The 16,769-nt window shown below is 38.1% G+C and overlaps 1 protein-coding gene across 4 annotated transcripts in view; it reads right to left on the reverse strand.

Moving 5' to 3' along the window:
- VAV3 (vav guanine nucleotide exchange factor 3) overlaps positions 1–16,769 on the reverse strand; it is a 148,619-nt gene that overhangs the window by 80,599 nt on the left and 51,251 nt on the right. For all 4 annotated transcript variants that reach the window (XM_030279319.4, XM_012575150.5, XM_072932592.1 and 1 more), the window contains 9 exons: positions 15,851–15,909; positions 15,030–15,095; positions 12,655–12,763; positions 10,417–10,509; positions 10,248–10,316; positions 6,935–7,038; positions 4,832–4,931; positions 3,435–3,530; positions 1,712–1,780 (listed from right to left, as the gene is read on the reverse strand). In XM_030279319.4, the coding sequence (XP_030135179.1) occupies positions 1,712–1,780; positions 3,435–3,530; positions 4,832–4,931; positions 6,935–7,038; positions 10,248–10,316; positions 10,417–10,509; positions 12,655–12,763; positions 15,030–15,095; positions 15,851–15,909 (765 nt within the window). The remainder of the gene's footprint in view (positions 1–1,711; positions 1,781–3,434; positions 3,531–4,831; positions 4,932–6,934; positions 7,039–10,247; positions 10,317–10,416; positions 10,510–12,654; positions 12,764–15,029; positions 15,096–15,850; positions 15,910–16,769) is intronic.

Here is a 16,769-nt window from a genome sequence, read left to right on the forward strand (position 1 = left end):
ATTTGCTGGGGCTTCTGTGTTTATGGCTGGAGATGAGGAGTGAGCAGAAGAGGTAATTGGTAGGGTCAGGAATGCTGAGAGCAGCAGTTGGAAAAGGCATTCTGATCTTCCTAAGTTGCTTTTACAGTATCCCTTCAATATGGTCACAAATTTGGAGGGTGGGAGGAAAATACATCTTCTCCCTAATATGTTTTTGATCAAAAATTATGAATAACTGCAGTAATTATGCTAGCTTCCCAAACAGATCTGTGCAGGATACATTCATGTCAGTCTTAAAAGGCTTGGGTTAGAAATTAAATAGCCTCTTTTCTTGCTGCCAAAAGAAATCCAACAGCATAATTCTCCCAATAGTTTTCTTTCCTGGGGGGCAGTACCACTTTGCTAGCAGTTTTTCCAAAGACATTTTCTCTTTGTCTTTCTTGGTGAGAGACACCAGGATTTTTAGAAGCAAAATACCAGTGCTACACTGGTATTTTTACTACAGTGGCAGGGACTACAGTAAATCAGAATAGGAACAACGCTGCAGCCTTAAGAAGAGACACATATCTCAGGGGTCTGTGGGTTTGGAGGGGGGAGTAAGATTTTGCAGTATTTTGTTTGGTTACATCCTGCCAGCCAGCACATCTCTGCCACAGCCACTCTGGCAAGAGATTTCTTTGATTTTTACATCCAACAGACACCAACAATGAAGAAAACCAGCAAACTGGAAAGAAAAAGCAAGGGTAAATATAAAACAGAGTTATTTTCTAAGCCAATTAGCAGGAATCAGGATGCATGGCCTGCCACTAGATGGATGATCACTGTGCCATCTCTTTTCAGGCACCTTTCCGAGGGAAATTATCATGGTGCCCATCCCTCTACATTCACTGCACAAAAATGGATAACAAAAAAGGGAACTAAAAATCTAATTTGTGAGCTGGTTTGTATTCCAGGCATTCAAGGCAGTCACAAAATACGAGACAGCTGTGTGACCCAAAACTAACTTAGTCTGACTTCAGCATCTACTGTGGACCATACAGATTACAACAGGAGATATAAGTTATGTCATGTTGGCTCCTTTCCCCACAGAAAACAGAAAAAACTTCCCAATTCCAGCACATGAATGTCACAATTCATGCCATGAAGGCAACTGAAGCAGACCCGTGCTTTGTTTCTGAAGCTGTGCAGAGGAGCACATAATATATTACCTTATGCACAAGGCACTACAGTTATTCTATAAAGCATTTGTTTGTACCACTTGCAAATGAATGTATAGTGTCAGGTACCCTATCTCCAGAAATGTACTACTGCTTTCAAAGGTAATGCCACAGAGATCATATTAAGATGACAGAAAAAGGTCTTGTAAACAAAGACAGCTCTCTATCTCACTGGAAAATTACTGATCTCAATTCAAATTTACTTACAGCAGTAGAAATACTCCTAAATTTCAGAAGCAAGAGCACCATGATAGAAACACCTGTTTTTCAGCAAATGCAAAAGTAACCCCAAATGGGGAAGGTTCCATTTCACAAGCCCTCTCTTTCAGAAAACTACTGAACTTGTTTCCCAGACTTGAGCAAAACCCTCAACTTTATACTTGCCATGACATAAGCTCACAGGAACCTGTGAAAACATGTTTGAAATGTTGTAAAGAACATCCTCCAGGAAACAATTCTGATCTACCATTCTAAACACCAACAGACATAAATACTTCACTGCCTTAAATGCTCACCTTCATTGCATCAAGTGCCAGTTTTAGATTTGCCTTCTCCATGGCATCAGTAGTGTGCTTTACCAGCTCCTGTGGACAGAGCAGTTAAAACTTTCCACCCACTGTTTGTCATTTTGATAGATTGAAATCATCATGGCTTATCCCCACCCCCAAAAAATACAGAAGCCAAAACCAGAAAACACAGCCCAAGAATAGGCATTTTCATCCCCAGAGTGAGTAGCCTATCAGTGAGTGGGGACTATTGCAAAATTGGCAAGTGCTTAGGAATGATTGCTGCACAGCCTAAACACTGACTTTAGCTGCTAATGAACCATCACGAGAAGTGAATTTGGTCTGTCTAGCACTTAAAACTTGCCAAATCAGATCATTACTGTATGTGCATGCTGGAGCCCAGGTAAACAACACTCAGGTTCATTTACACATTGCTATATGGAATTTCATCCTATTCCAAAGCACGCACTTGTCTGCAGACAGGGATCCATGCTGGCAACAAAACCTCAGCTGAAGTGTGCACAGCTTAAAAGTCACCGTCTCATCATACCTAAGAGGAAGCTGACTCAGAAAACATACTGAAATCAAATTTACATGTTCAAACAATTATTTTAGGCACTTCCCATATGGAAAATACAGAGTCTTTTTGGGGCTTTAAGAAGTAGAAGTGCAATCTCTTGGGGAAACAGGTCCTTTCTTCTTTATAATTTGAGGAAATAATGATACATTTCAGCTCAGATAACTTAGTAAAATCACAAGAATTTAAATAGTATTTTTATACTTGTATTACAATTAAAATAATAAGTAATTAGTACTTATATTTGCATTGCAATTCTAACAATTTACTCATTTTTTTCTTTCCAAGTCTGCAAAATATTTTTCTTGTACAACATATAGATATTGTTACACAAAGCATAGTGACATTGTATACCATCTTTCCACAATATACAGGTTGATTATAAAATCATGAGTCATATCTCATAAGTTTTTTTAAAGATGTTGTGCCATTCATTTGCTTTTCTCCAGTTTTGCATTGATCAAAATATTGATGACTCATTTACAGAAGTAATTCAAAAATTAATATTACAAAATGTATGTTGTTCTGCAGAGTAAAAATTATGCTCCATATATAAGTAGTAGATCTTTTAAAAACGACATTTTACAAGCATCAGCAGGGTTGACAGTCTAATACAGTAATACATTTCTTTGCAGCTGAACTAATGAGTCTCCTGGCACAGCTATCAAATTAAATTTATAAGATTCTCCACCCTTATTACAGGACTAACTGCAAAAGATAATGCTTTGTGGGTTATAACAAGAAGCATTTTGAAATAAATATGGCTTAATTGCAATTTATGACAGCGAAGAAGTATCTTTAAAGTATGTTATATGTATGGCCCAGCTTCCTCTTTTGGGGGGTAATGGTTGACACTTCCAAGTAATATGCTTATGGTTTGGTAGTATTAACCATTTTATACACACCAACAATAAAAGGTTCAGAGACTGGGGAAACAATCATGTTTTATTTTATTTTCCCCAGATAAGCTTCAGCTCTAAGAAATTATCTCTGGGAGAAACCCTGCACTTGACTGAATTTTATTTCTTAACATATCTAGGGAAGCGTCAATCACCTTCCTTTGATAAAGAAACTTGGCTTTCATTTTTACAACCCACTGATGATAAACAATCACAGTTTTGCTCTCAGCCCTCTTAAATTTCAAAAATAAAATACCTGGAGCAGTAGGTGGTATTTCAGCACTCTCTGCATTGGAACCACTAAGAGATCCCGTAATGTAAATTTCCCATTATTGGCCCTCTTGGAACATTCCTAGTTCAAAGCAGAAGAAAGAATAAGACAATAGAGCTAGAAAATAAACTTCTTCAAGTGATACATATGAAAATCCAGTGACATACAAGTAACTATCTTAAGCTTGTGATAAATAGTAGCAACAAAATGAAGAAAAGCAGTTGATCTGGCAAAACCAAAAAAAGCCTGCATTTAGTCACATGTTCTCAGATGTTTTAACATAGATGAGAGAGTAGAACAAAGGCAACAGAAATAAGACATTCCATACAGCTAGAAAATATATTTTCCTATGGGGAAAAAAAAACAAAAGACAATCATGGAAACTACAGGCCAGACAGTCTCATTTCAGCACTTCACTGCAAAAATTGTGGAGCAAGTCCTCTTGGCATCAATATCTGGGCACATGAGGAAGGTATATGGGAATATCCAGCGTGGATTTATAGGTAAGTCAATGCCTGACCTACTTGACTGCTTTCCACAATGAAAGGCTACATCTGTAAATGGGTGGGGACAGTCTGCCTTGACTTTTCCACGGCTTCATCTCTCACAGTACAGTAATGTCCAGGTTGGGATGTTATGCTCCAAGTCTATAAAGGCTGACTGAATTATGAGGCTCAAAAAGTGCAGTGACTGATGTTTCCTGCACCACTGAGGGACAGCTGCAAACACAGCTCTTCAGGGCTCTGTCCAAGGCCCCCTCTCCTTCAGAGCCATTGCCAGTGACCTGCAGCAGGAGACACGGGACACCCTCAGCAGGTCTGCACAGCCCAGGGCGCAGCTGACACCCCTCAGGGCAGGCCCAGCACAAACTTCACTTGAAGGCCACAAGGCAGAGATGAAGTCCCTCAGCCCATAGGCTCCAGCCAGGGACAAGATGACCCTGAGGGCTCAGCAGATGGTCAGTAGCTCTGCAGAAAGCACCATGTGGTTCTGACAGAGAGCCCTGAGGCTATGGGACAAGGGCTTGTGCAGCCTACAGGTCCCTCCCAGCCTGTGTGACCCTGCAACTCTATGTTCCAGCTGAGATATGCTGATAAATGGAAGGGTACCACTGATGGTCACTTCCTGAAAGAAAACACTAATTCTACTAATTATAGTGGCAAAGCTCCCATCACTTCAGGACCAGGATGTGCACTTTTGTACATGCAACACATTTTCATTTGATCAGAGGCTCCAAAAGAATGAAGGGAAACACATTCACTCACCAGTCCAGCTAGTTTCATAATCATAAAGGTTTTGACTTCAATGAAAGCAGCACATAATTATAGAAACACGTGGCATAAGGTGAATACATATATATGCATGTTAAAAAATACTGATACCTCTAACTTCAATTTAACATCTTCTTTTGTCTTGGAGATATTGTCTAAGCACGATATTGCTATCTCCACTTGACTGCAGTACTGTCCATAAATAACCAACCTAAATCAAAGCAAGAGAAAAAATGAAAGCAACATTTGTTTATTTAAGAACAACCCTCAATCACTTTTTCACAATCCTTATTTCAAAAGGAGCAGTGCCTATATAAGCAAGGATAGAATTTAACCATGTACTCAATGGACAACATGAATGGATGAAGACTATTCAGGATAACAGTTTTTCTCTACTTTCAAATAGAAATTGCATTTGCCTTTAATAGTCACATATCAAATGTAAAATAATTGCATTTGCCTTTAATAGTCACATATATACATATATATATATATATATATATATATATATATATGTCCTGATAAATACAGGATTCATTTAAAAGCAGCAAAATTTCTGTTTAACGGAACGGTCTATAGTGTTTACAGCAATGTAGACTTCCAACGTTGTAATGAATAAATTCTGGGGCACAGGTCTAATAGGATTAATTATAGCCATCCTTTAAAGAACTTGTAGGTTATCCAAACTGATCTGTCTCCAACATTTCTATCAGGTCTGAGCTCTCAGATCAAAATAATAGTGTATGAAATCTCAAGAAATTTTCAGACATCAAGTGTAGCAATTCTTCCTGAAGGAGCCTGGTTTTATGACAGGAGTTTCTTGCCTCTCTTTGGAGTGCTTCTTTCTGCTAGTCCCAGTGCCAAGAGTGCTCTCTTCTTTCACCTTTTCATTTATTTCTTGAGGTGATTTCTTCTGTATTCTTCAAACCTTTTTTGGTGGGTTCCCATGAGCCTTCCACTGAGGTCTCCTAAATTTCTTTTTCTCTCACCTAACCTTTACCCTTTTATTTAATTCTTTTTTCAACAATAAGGTGATGACGATTATTTAAAAGTTATCATTTCTGATTTCTTTTGACATGGTATGGTTCAGACACTGCATCAACCTCTGTTCCCTTTTTTTAATAATATAAACTTGGTATTTCTTCTTAGGGTCCTTTGTTCCTCTTTTAGCACACATTTCAGAACTTTAGAAAGGTAAGCATTTTCCAGAATAACTCTTTGTCCCCTGATTCCCTTCTACAGCAACAGAAAGTGTAACAGCCTGGGAAATAACTGTGTTCTGCTCCAAACTAGAAGCTGAGACAAAGGGTCTCTGAAGGCACAACTGTTTATGGGAAGTCTGGGACACCCTCCTCCCTTGGAAAACTGTCCCATATAACATTCTTTAGATGCTGCTGCCCAGTTTCTCACACACCAATTATTGCTGCAATAATCCTCCTTCACCCTGAAGCAAACCCAGTTAGTTCCCTCAAGTCTTTCTTAACTCTGCTCCCAGAAGGACTTCATTTTTAACCAAAACCCAAAGGTTACTTTAAGATAGGTCATCAACGTAGCCAACAGAACAAGTGTTTGCAGCCAAGTACCACAGGCAGATACATTCATCTGTATAGTCCAACAGCTGTCAGTGCTGGCAGAAGGAGAATATGAAAAGGTAGGTAAAAAATGGGCAATTAGCCCACAGGCTATGGCATGTTGCCACAGCTGTCCTGTTATCAGCTTGGCTGCTTTTCAAAGCTTGAAGGCAAACGGCATTTGCTTTACTATCACACCTCTGACTCAGGCTAAAGCAAGACCATACTCTCTTCTCTTACATATGCTGTTTCTACTTTCCAGTTATGACCTCTTCTGTTTTCTTTAATCTGAAATATCCCTAGTAAGTATCCTTTTTTTAATCTCTTAAACAATACTGATACATGTTATAAAATGTCTGGGATTATGTGCATGAAAAAAAAGTGCTGTGCAAAATTTCAGTTTTCTTAAAAATATATTTGTTACCTAAGTAAAAATATTGCCAAAGCTGGGCTAACAAGAGTGAGGGCTCATAAAACAATAGGTTGCATTTTGACTTACAGACTCAAAACACCAAAACTAGCTTGGATAAAGATACTTACTTTGAACTTAATCCTGTTTCAGATATATTCACCAAATAAAAATACAGTAAAATACCAAACTGAGCACATAGTAGCACAATTAGTAAGAATGCTTAAGTCTTACCTTTCCTTGTAGTTAATAAAAATTTGATATAGGTTCTGATCATTTTTGTTGACAATGGAATCATTGACATCCTGTGTAAGATTCCTGTGAATTTTCACCAAATCCTTAAAAACAGTAATGGGGAGGGGAAAAGCTTTGTAAAAACAGAATGGCTTAAAACTTTGAATATAAAAATAAATTCTTTTATGTTAGACCCATTAATTTAAATAAATTGGAAAACAAATCATTTGAGAGTAGAATCTAATTTCAGGTTTGGCATATGTTCTGTTTAGTGCAACAAGAAAAACTAAACTCAGAGCTACCTATTTAGAGACTAATTTATTCTAGCTTGGAACGTGCACTGTTAATACACCTTTATTTTATAATGATAATTTTAAAATTAAGCTAGTCAAGTAAATTCTTTAGTGACAAGCAGAAGTAATGATTCTTGTCCCTGAGCTGTGAAAAGTTAGTTCTATACATTCCATTGGTCAATTAGTGATGTTCTAATGCTAAATTAACTGCAATCATAATGAGTTTCCCAATACAGCATGCAGCTAATGCCTGGGAGAAAGACTATTGCAGTAAGATTTGCTCTTTGATTACTGTTGCAACTCTCCTTGCTTATACACAATCATACATAAACTATAGGAGACTGCATCAGCCTTAACACTACATGGACACTGTCAGAGAATTCACAAGAAATTAAATCAAAACAGGTTAAGAAATTTGAAATCTGGGTAACTGTAAGTAGTATACAGACCACTGGAATGAAAAAGAGGGCTGTTTAACAGAACAAGCCACTGAAGATGATTTAATGCAAGAAATTATATACTACAAAAATAATACTCAACATTGATTCATGAACTAAGTCAAAACATTTCACTTCACACTGATGAAAGCTCACAGTATATACAAGGTCAATCACATCACTGATGAGGGTGCAGAACCTTGAAACAGATCAAATTTAGTTGCTAGCAACTGTATGGCTTTATCCTCAGAATCTTAAGTTGCAGTACCCAGACGTTATTACAGAAATGCTTCCCAATTAGTGTATTTGGAACAGGAGCACTTTTTCTAAGGAGCTCAGCTAAGTAGCACCCCTCAAAAACAGCTTAATGCTAAGGGGACAATAGGTCTTTTTTGATTTCCATCTCTTATTCAAAACAAGTTTTAAACTAAACTAATGTAACAACATTTGAAGTTAATCAATATTCCAACAGTATCTGTTACATGTAATTTCATCTCTCTCTGTATAATTCAAAGGCATGCACAGGTGCACATATAAGTGTATTTATATATGGGTGCACACAGATGTGCATACAAATGCATATATACACAATATAGACAGACATATACAGGTACAAATATAGAGTCATACATTCACTTTAAATAACAGAACTTAGAAATATGAGTGCCACTGAAAGGCACTCTCTTTAGACTGGTGAGTCATTTGGAGTAATTGCTTTTTTTTTCCCTTCAAAATGAAGTATTTTGATATCAGCAGTTGATCCAGCAAGCATCTCTTAGAGTCTATTTAAGGAATATAACATCACCCTAAGGAAGCAATCCTTCACCACAACCCTTAACAGAAGAAAATCCATTCTGTTCTGAGAAGACAGCACTTGCTCTTCACATCTCACTTTGCTGCAGAGCTCTGTGTAACAGCTATTTTTAGTTTAAAACAAGCTACCACTGCCCTCCAGCCTTCCTGCTGAGGAACTGCCACACAGACAAGGTCTGAGCAGAGAAAGAGTTTGCAAATATTTTTGGCTCAGGCAAGTTCTGTATTTCCATTAAGGTTACTGGATGCCCATGAACTGCTCCTGGAGTTTGGAATAAGCAGCATGTTCTAACAGCAGAATATTGAATGCTGATAACAAAAAGCAATATAAAACAACCCAAATATACATTTACTATGTGTCTTCCTAGACTAAAATATACAGGTTTTGTTCTTTTCAATCTTATGTGATCCCATGCAATCCTTTAACTAGCAGTGAGTGGGCTGACCTCCCTGTTTGTGCTTACAGCCCTCAAGCCCCTTCTGTACCCTTGTGCAGTGTTTCCATTGACTGGAATTAGGTCTTTCAGCAAAAGCAAGTCAATATGCCTGGGCACACAGAGCCTTAGAAAAGAGGTTTACAGTAACTTAAGTAGGACACATCATGGCATTTTTTCCAGTGAGTAAGAAACACTAATGCAGGACAATATAAATTTGTTTTCAAAAGCAAAGGGATCTCTATAGAGAGCTGATGTAATTCAGGAAGAAAAATTAGTTACTAATATCTCTGACAGTGTTTTGGACTAATATTCAGAATACAGGACATGACAGCAATCACGAGGCAGAGCGAAAGCTTCATTGAGGTAAAAATACGGCAAGGGGTCAGGTATCATCCACAAAATAACTGCCCTAACTTACCATCTATCAGGATGATGTTGGAACAGCAAAGCATTGTTACAGACAGGCCAGGTTCTCACAGAATAGAATAAAACCCCCAACACCTCCTCCTATAACCTGAGAGCTCGCTGGACATGCAAGAGATGGCCAAACCAGAGGTGATATTTTATAAGCAATAATAGCATGATGTGGCACATGGGCCACACTCTGGGGACCCTTTCTTTACAAAGGCCTCATAAAAGAACATTGCTTTCATTTGTCTACATTAAGAGTGGCTTCAAACCATTTCTGATGTCTTCCTTTAAAGTCAGACAAAGTAAAGACACGATGATCTCTTATCAACTAAAAATACATGTAAATTAGCATGCTGTTTCGATTAAGCTGAAAATAAATGACACAAAGTAGCAATCACGGGAACCACTATTGTTTCTGTCAAATAAGAGGTTTCCTAGATGGTTCACAGAGGATTTCCTTATCCTTTGTAGCACCAGATTCTGAATCCAAAACCGTGAGTTATGTTAACTTCCAAGTGTGTTCAATGATGTAAGAGCCAGGGCAGCTACAAGGATTCACAGAGCAGCTACAGCTAGTGGGTATATAGTGATAGGTAACTTAGCAGTCACAACTTTGTACCATCATTAAAATATCAGCATTTGTTAGAAGATAATCCATTTCTAGAAACTATTAGCTTTTAAAGATCAAAAATACTGCAGTTTATAACAATTCACTATCTCACATGCTAATACAATTTATCTTACCTTATTCCCTCAAGCAAAAAAAAAAAGAAATTGATAGTGTACATCTTTTTTTAATCAACTAATATCCACATAAACACATTGTGCAATGTATTTCAAATAATCATTTTGTGCAGTAACATGAATATATCACAATCAGCTATGAACCTCATATCTGTTCATTAAAAATATAATTACTCACAGGAATGTTGATGAAAACAGTATCAAACTCTGATGCTGACAGAAACCTTTTCAATGGCACCATGAAAAACTGAAAGAAAAAAAATTATATATACATTGGCTACATTGGTAATTCTATCCTCTAGACTGCTATAAAAATGCATGTTACAAGTCTGTAAGCAGCATCTTACTTTCTCAATCGATTCCAGAGTTTCAGTGTACTTCTCTTCAGTTTGCTTTATTTCAGCAAGACAACAGCTTCTTATGTCATTTTCAGGACATTTCTGCAATTACAATGGAGTCAAGTTTAAGTCATTAACAGGCACCTAATGGAGAACAAATGATATTATTTGTTTAGAATTACACAATTAGAATAACTGCTTCCTGAAATTCTCTGAGTACTGCAGCCTCCAAAGATGACAGAAATAAACAAGATTATTTTAATGTTCAATTAGCTGATGACTTTAGTAAAATCAAAATCAAAGTAATATTATGAAAAATTAATGTTTAGACATAAAACACTGAAGTATCAGCACGTACTTTGGAAGCTGAAATACACGGCCACATTTAATTTACATTCAGACTGAGAAATCTTATTTAAAATACTCAGCAGTTAATAATTCTATTAAACTTAATGGGACTAAATCATGTAAACAACTTTGCATTGCCATAAATATTAGATTCATTGTAATCCTTGTACTTATTTACAGTTTTTCCCTTTATATTTCTCAAGGGGAACTTCCTCTTCAGACACAAAAGGAGTATGTCCTCAGATCAGGAAGTGCACTGACCTCAAAGTTCAGCTTCACATATGTACATGCGTGTCTCCAACAAGACCCTGGATTTTTCCATGTAAACCACCAGACACAAAGGACATGGAAGTAATTATCAGTAATTACATGACTCTGTAAAAATAGTTTACAAGCACTCTTACCCAAGATAGGATTTACAGCACTACAGCTTCAATAAAATCCTTGTTCAAATAAAAGAGTAAATAACTGGAAGATGATATGGAACCGTTCATGTCATGCAAGGCACAGAAGCTCCGGAGATATCAGAGGTCAGCGTGGAGGTTTGACACAGTAACTGGATAGGCCCTTGCAGTTAGAAAGAGTAACTAATCCAAAAAGTTTTCTCCAATAACAATAAGCAGTATCTTAACAAGCAACAGAACTACAACATACTTTCTGAAGCCTATTTATCAATTTGCAACACCCTTCAGCATATCCCTGGTTGTATCTTACTTACTTTCATCCAGTGCAGAGAATTCCTATGCTGCACATAGACTAGATGACTAGATGTTGTTCAAATAGAGAGAGAGTCGGGGGTAGAAATTTAGCACTCTAGTTCTTTCCATTCAGAAAAACTACTTTTAGCTTTCGAACAAAAGGTTTTTCTCCTCTAGGAACAGCAGAATTTCTACACTGAAATTTTAACATTTAGCTCCTGGTATATTCAAGAGCTAGACTCCTTCCACTCCCTCTCTGCTGCCAGTCTGACACACCTGCTAAGCACAGCACAGACTAAGCCCCACTTACACTGTCTATGAGCCACACACAGCTCCTATACAGCTTGGCCACCTTAGAGTGAGAGATGTATTCCTACCACCCCAACTATAGACCAAATTGCAAATCACACAGGTACACAAAGCTTGGTCACCGATCTTTGTTGTTCACCAGTACTTATATGAGCGATGCAGACAAATCCTGGCATTCCAGTTAAAATCATTCACTTCAGTTTTGTGCTCACCTAACACAAAGAGATCACTAATACAGACACTTTTGGCAGAAATTGACACAACAATTTTTCTATCCACACTGCAAACATCTAGAATTTGAGTGCAATAAACAAAAGGAAAGAGGGAATAAGAAATAATGTGTGATATAAATACAGGTAAGAAAAGCTGCCTCTGAAGTTCAGCTACTCCTAGAGAAAACTTAGTGAAATAATTTACTTTGCAACATAATGACAACCTAATGATCAACAAAACCTACATAGTTGAATAAACAGGAAATTCATTAGTTTGAAACAATTCTCAGTTGTCCTTGTTAGGCTAGTTGTCCAAACTATGGCTAAAATAATATTATACACAATAATCTCAACATTATAACAATTTTGAAGGTAGGACACTTTCAAGTAAGCAATTCAATTAACTGCTCTTAAAATAGCTGGTAAATTTTACTACTCAAAACTATCAAATTAATTACTGTATTTAATTTAAAAATTACTCTTTCTTAAAAAGCTTGTTAATGTTTTCCTCTTTACCCAAAAAGGCTGCAAAGTCTCACATAGAAGATAATGCTCTGCACATGACAACTCTGGATGGAGCTGAGCAGGCCTGTCAGTGAAACTATCTATAAAGACATCATTTCAACTTTCAAAAAGTTAACTGGTGTTGTTCCAAACTAGCTAGGAACTGGAAAACATACAGGTTGCTGTGCTGCTTCATCTTTCATTAGGTCTTCATAAACTTCCCCACCTTCATCTTCTCCATAGACACAATCATACAACTCCTCATCTTCCTCAACACCAGTTTCACTGAAAAGAAAAGACAAGAAAAAAACTGTGCAGTACAGACAAAGTACCACCAGCTCTGCAATGGACTACTCACAGGAGAAGGTTCTACAGTAAACAAACAGATTAATTAATAGAATATCTAATAAAAATTACTCACTAAGGGAAATTAAGTCCATTCATTAATTTTCTTTTCTCAATTTATTTAATATAAATTTTACAAAATCAACACAATACTGAAGACTAATTAATTTAGAACCATATGGGAACTAAACCAGCAAAAGGAACACCTCAGGACAGTTTTGTCACAAGCTACAATCCAGCTGCCCTCTTCTCCTTGACCCTTTTCCCTCCACATCCAGTGAAGAGGAACTGCTTCTCCTTACTGCCTGGCATCCCACTGCACTAGGATGTTGAGATGCTGTTACAGGTCTTCTCCCTGTCTGAGGAAAGGACTAGCCAGGGTAAAATACACCAAAGACTGCAGAGCCAGCACTGAGGCACTGTACCTCCACATCATAAACCAGAATCTGGACCATCTCACACAACCTTCAGCTACACAAAAATGAAAAAAGGAACCAATCAAACTGAAAATCAGACAGTTCAACAAAACCGAGTACGCACAAGTGATGCCCTCCAATTACCCAGACACAGAAATAAAGCAGAAAGTCAGGGCTCAACTCTGCCCTCAGCTAATTCAGCTTCATTACAGTCAGGCCTGCTAGAGTGTTATCTACTTTGTGCTAGGACTGTATCAAGCCTATATCTTTCACTCCTATTTCTTAGGGTAGGTCTACAAAAATCTCTAAAAGATATTGAAAACAGTTGAGTCACAATAACAAGATAGAAACTGGATCAGATATGCAATGTTGAGGTTTATCCTGTTGGAAGACAACAGTGAAATCCTTCAGAATAAACACCAACAGGTTAGTCCAGCATTTCATTTCCCACCAGCAGTGGTGCTGTGCTAGCACTTCACATTAAACACTGGCAGGTGTCAGATGCAGCACACACACCATTCTACCTCCTCTGCTCCAGGGAACAAAACCTGGCAGAAAGGCAGAGTAAGGATAGAAATATTTAACTACTACAGCTCTTTCTGACAAAAATACTTAAATTAATTTTAAATTCTTTAGACAGCATTTAAACTCTGGGAAAATTAAATCAATTTCAAATAAACTTACTGATAATTGAGGGAAACTAAAAAATGTGGGCTATTTGCATTATTCATTAGCACATTTCTTTCTTATTCTTGAATTGCTTCCTCCACAATTGAGACAGCATACAACTATTACATTTCTGTTAATAATTTTCATAATTTGTTGCACAAGAAGAGTTACAAATCAATTTCTTTGGAATTATTTGTTAGCTTTTTTTTTTTAATGAAAACTATCTCACAATGCTGAATTTAAATACCCATTTAAGAACTGGTGGAAATTTGATTTTCAAATATTTATATTGCCACCACATCTAAGAGATAAGGACATCACCTCTTGCCCACTTGGGTCTCAGAGGAGACTGCAACTCCTACCTTCTGCACGCTCTGCTACACAGAGTGAAAAGCAATTATCTATGAGACAGTCAGTCAGCTGCAGAGATGAGGACAAGCTTTGCAGGGAAGGTGCTAAATTGAGCAATGCCAATCACAGTGAGGTTTTCCTTCTTTATAGGCACTGAAGAAACAAATCCCTGGTGTGAACAGCAGCTTCTTCCCCACACTGCAGCAAGTGACATGCAAGGAGTGCTGGTGAACTCTGAGCCTTGGAACCGTGAGCTCTGACCTGGCCCTTGCCCAACATGATTCCTCATGGATCTTGAGAGATCCCAGCCATAGGACACAAGAGTATCCTGACAACCCTGCAAACACTTACCCAGAAGAGGCAAATGCACTCACATAAAGAATTTCACTGACTTTAGGGGGAAAATCCACTTGAATTATGATCCAAACATTCTTTTTCTTTGCTAGTTCAAGACAATTTCCTTACAAGTGATATTGGTATCTTCTGAAAGTATTCTCATAGTAATGACAGGTAACGTAGAAATGTATTCTCTATTTGCTTTGCTACAAACACCCTCTGTTAAACATGCTGTTTTATATACACAAATGTAGCATAATAATTCAAATACGTTTTCATAATTAATTCTTCCTGGTCAACATAATAACTAACAAAATATTTACAAATTAATTAAATATCCTATTTTCATTAAAACTATATGTTCTACAACACAATACAAACAATAGCATGCAACTGAAAGACAAAAATCTGTAATTATTTTATTTACAACGTACTCTATTAAGTCAGGAAGAGCTTTGTAGATATCCTCATCATCAACACTTTCTTCTGTAGGGAAGGGCCTACAGAAAGAAAAATAGCATTAATTACAGACACCACTAGCCTAGTCATATAAGTGGATTTGTGTTTGGTTTCCAAAATTTTCACACAGATTATTGTATACCAATGTGCTTATATGCACACCCACCCAAGCCCCACCCCCACCCCCCCTCCCCACTTTCTCCGATGAGCAGTATGTGAATTTATACTTCATTATGTGGACTACCACTTAATATAATAAAAACCCTACTGGACACAGTTGTTATAGATCACCACTAATACACATCATTGGCATTTTTCAACTGGGAAAAAAAAAATCATCAAAACTTTCAGGTTAGGTCTGGTTGGGGTTTTTTTTTGTTTCTTTTTGAAAACAAGAATCTCACAAACTTGGGCAATTTAGCTGATTTTTTCAGAATCAAGAAAGAAGAGAAACCCCATTTGTTTTTACATAAATCAGCACTGCATCATCTTCACTTCTGATCCCTGTGTCAGGGTTATCACACAAGTTCTGCAATACCAGCTGCTCCTCTGTTCACCTCCCGTCCCAGCATGAGCTGTACACATGGCTCAGGCCCTTCAGCAAGGGCAGCAGAGGTAGCAGACACCTTTCCTAACTCCTCAGAGGTCCGGAGCCTTGCACAGCTGCCCACCTGGCACTCTGGCTTACAGCTAGAGAAGTTCTTAGTGGGGGACACACCCTGCTTCTAACAACTTTTCCAAGGAGCATCCCACCAAGAGGCATTACTGCCACCATTCCCCTCTGGCAATAACATACCTTATGCCTGTGCCTAGTGCAATCGGAGTGCGGGAAAGCTTTGAAAGTGTTTCTATCACCTGCAGAAGAGGGAAAGAGCAACTATGATTAGTGTAGAACAGAAGCAATAAAACATTTTCTTCGCATTGTTTCATTATCAGCAGCACTACTTCAAATCCAATTATATAAACAGAGACCCAATCTGGCTGTGCCAACCACAGTTTGCAGTGACCAGGATGCAATGGGCTCCGCGGGCGCTGCAGAGCGGAGCGGAGCGGCGGCAGAGGGAGCCAGAGCCCGCGGCACCGGAGCCGGGGCCCGCCTGGCGCGGCGGGGCCACCCAGCGCCGGAGCTCGGCCACCTCGGGGGCCAAAGCTGAGCCCTCCCATCGGCCAAAGCTGCACAGGGCATCTCTGAACCCTTCCTCATCTTTGGAATACGGCAGCAGTCTGGACAACCTCATGCTAGGAGAACACCTCCTGTAAGCGCTGAGGTTACTCACGCAGCGAGGGGGAGCATTAGGGAGCGTAGAATACACACGGTCACATACAACAACTTGAATTCATACAAAACCTATTTGACTCTGCCTGGCAAGTCCTCTCCATCATAACGATTTACTCATATGCAGATACGTAAGTCGTATTTGCTAGAGAGAGAAAATGACCCAAAATGACACCCCGCCTGAATGTCCATACTTCCAATGACAATGTTTCCCCTGAACGCCTCAGAAGTTTCAGCCTGTATCTTTTCAAATTAAAATGTGCATTTAGCTGAAGATAAATCTCCAAAGAAGCTTTTTATCAGCAGATCAAAATCCAGTACAGCAATTCTACATTTCACAGGCATTTGGGAATAATCACTACAATTTCAGTTGTTTATTTTTGAAGTTCTAATTACAAGACTACTATGACCAAAAAAGAGAATTAAAAGTGCATCTCTC

Source organism: Taeniopygia guttata, chromosome 8 (assembly GCF_048771995.1).
Source record: "Taeniopygia guttata chromosome 8, bTaeGut7.mat, whole genome shotgun sequence".
In the NCBI taxonomy this organism is placed as follows: Eukaryota; Metazoa; Chordata; class Aves; order Passeriformes; family Estrildidae; genus Taeniopygia; species Taeniopygia guttata.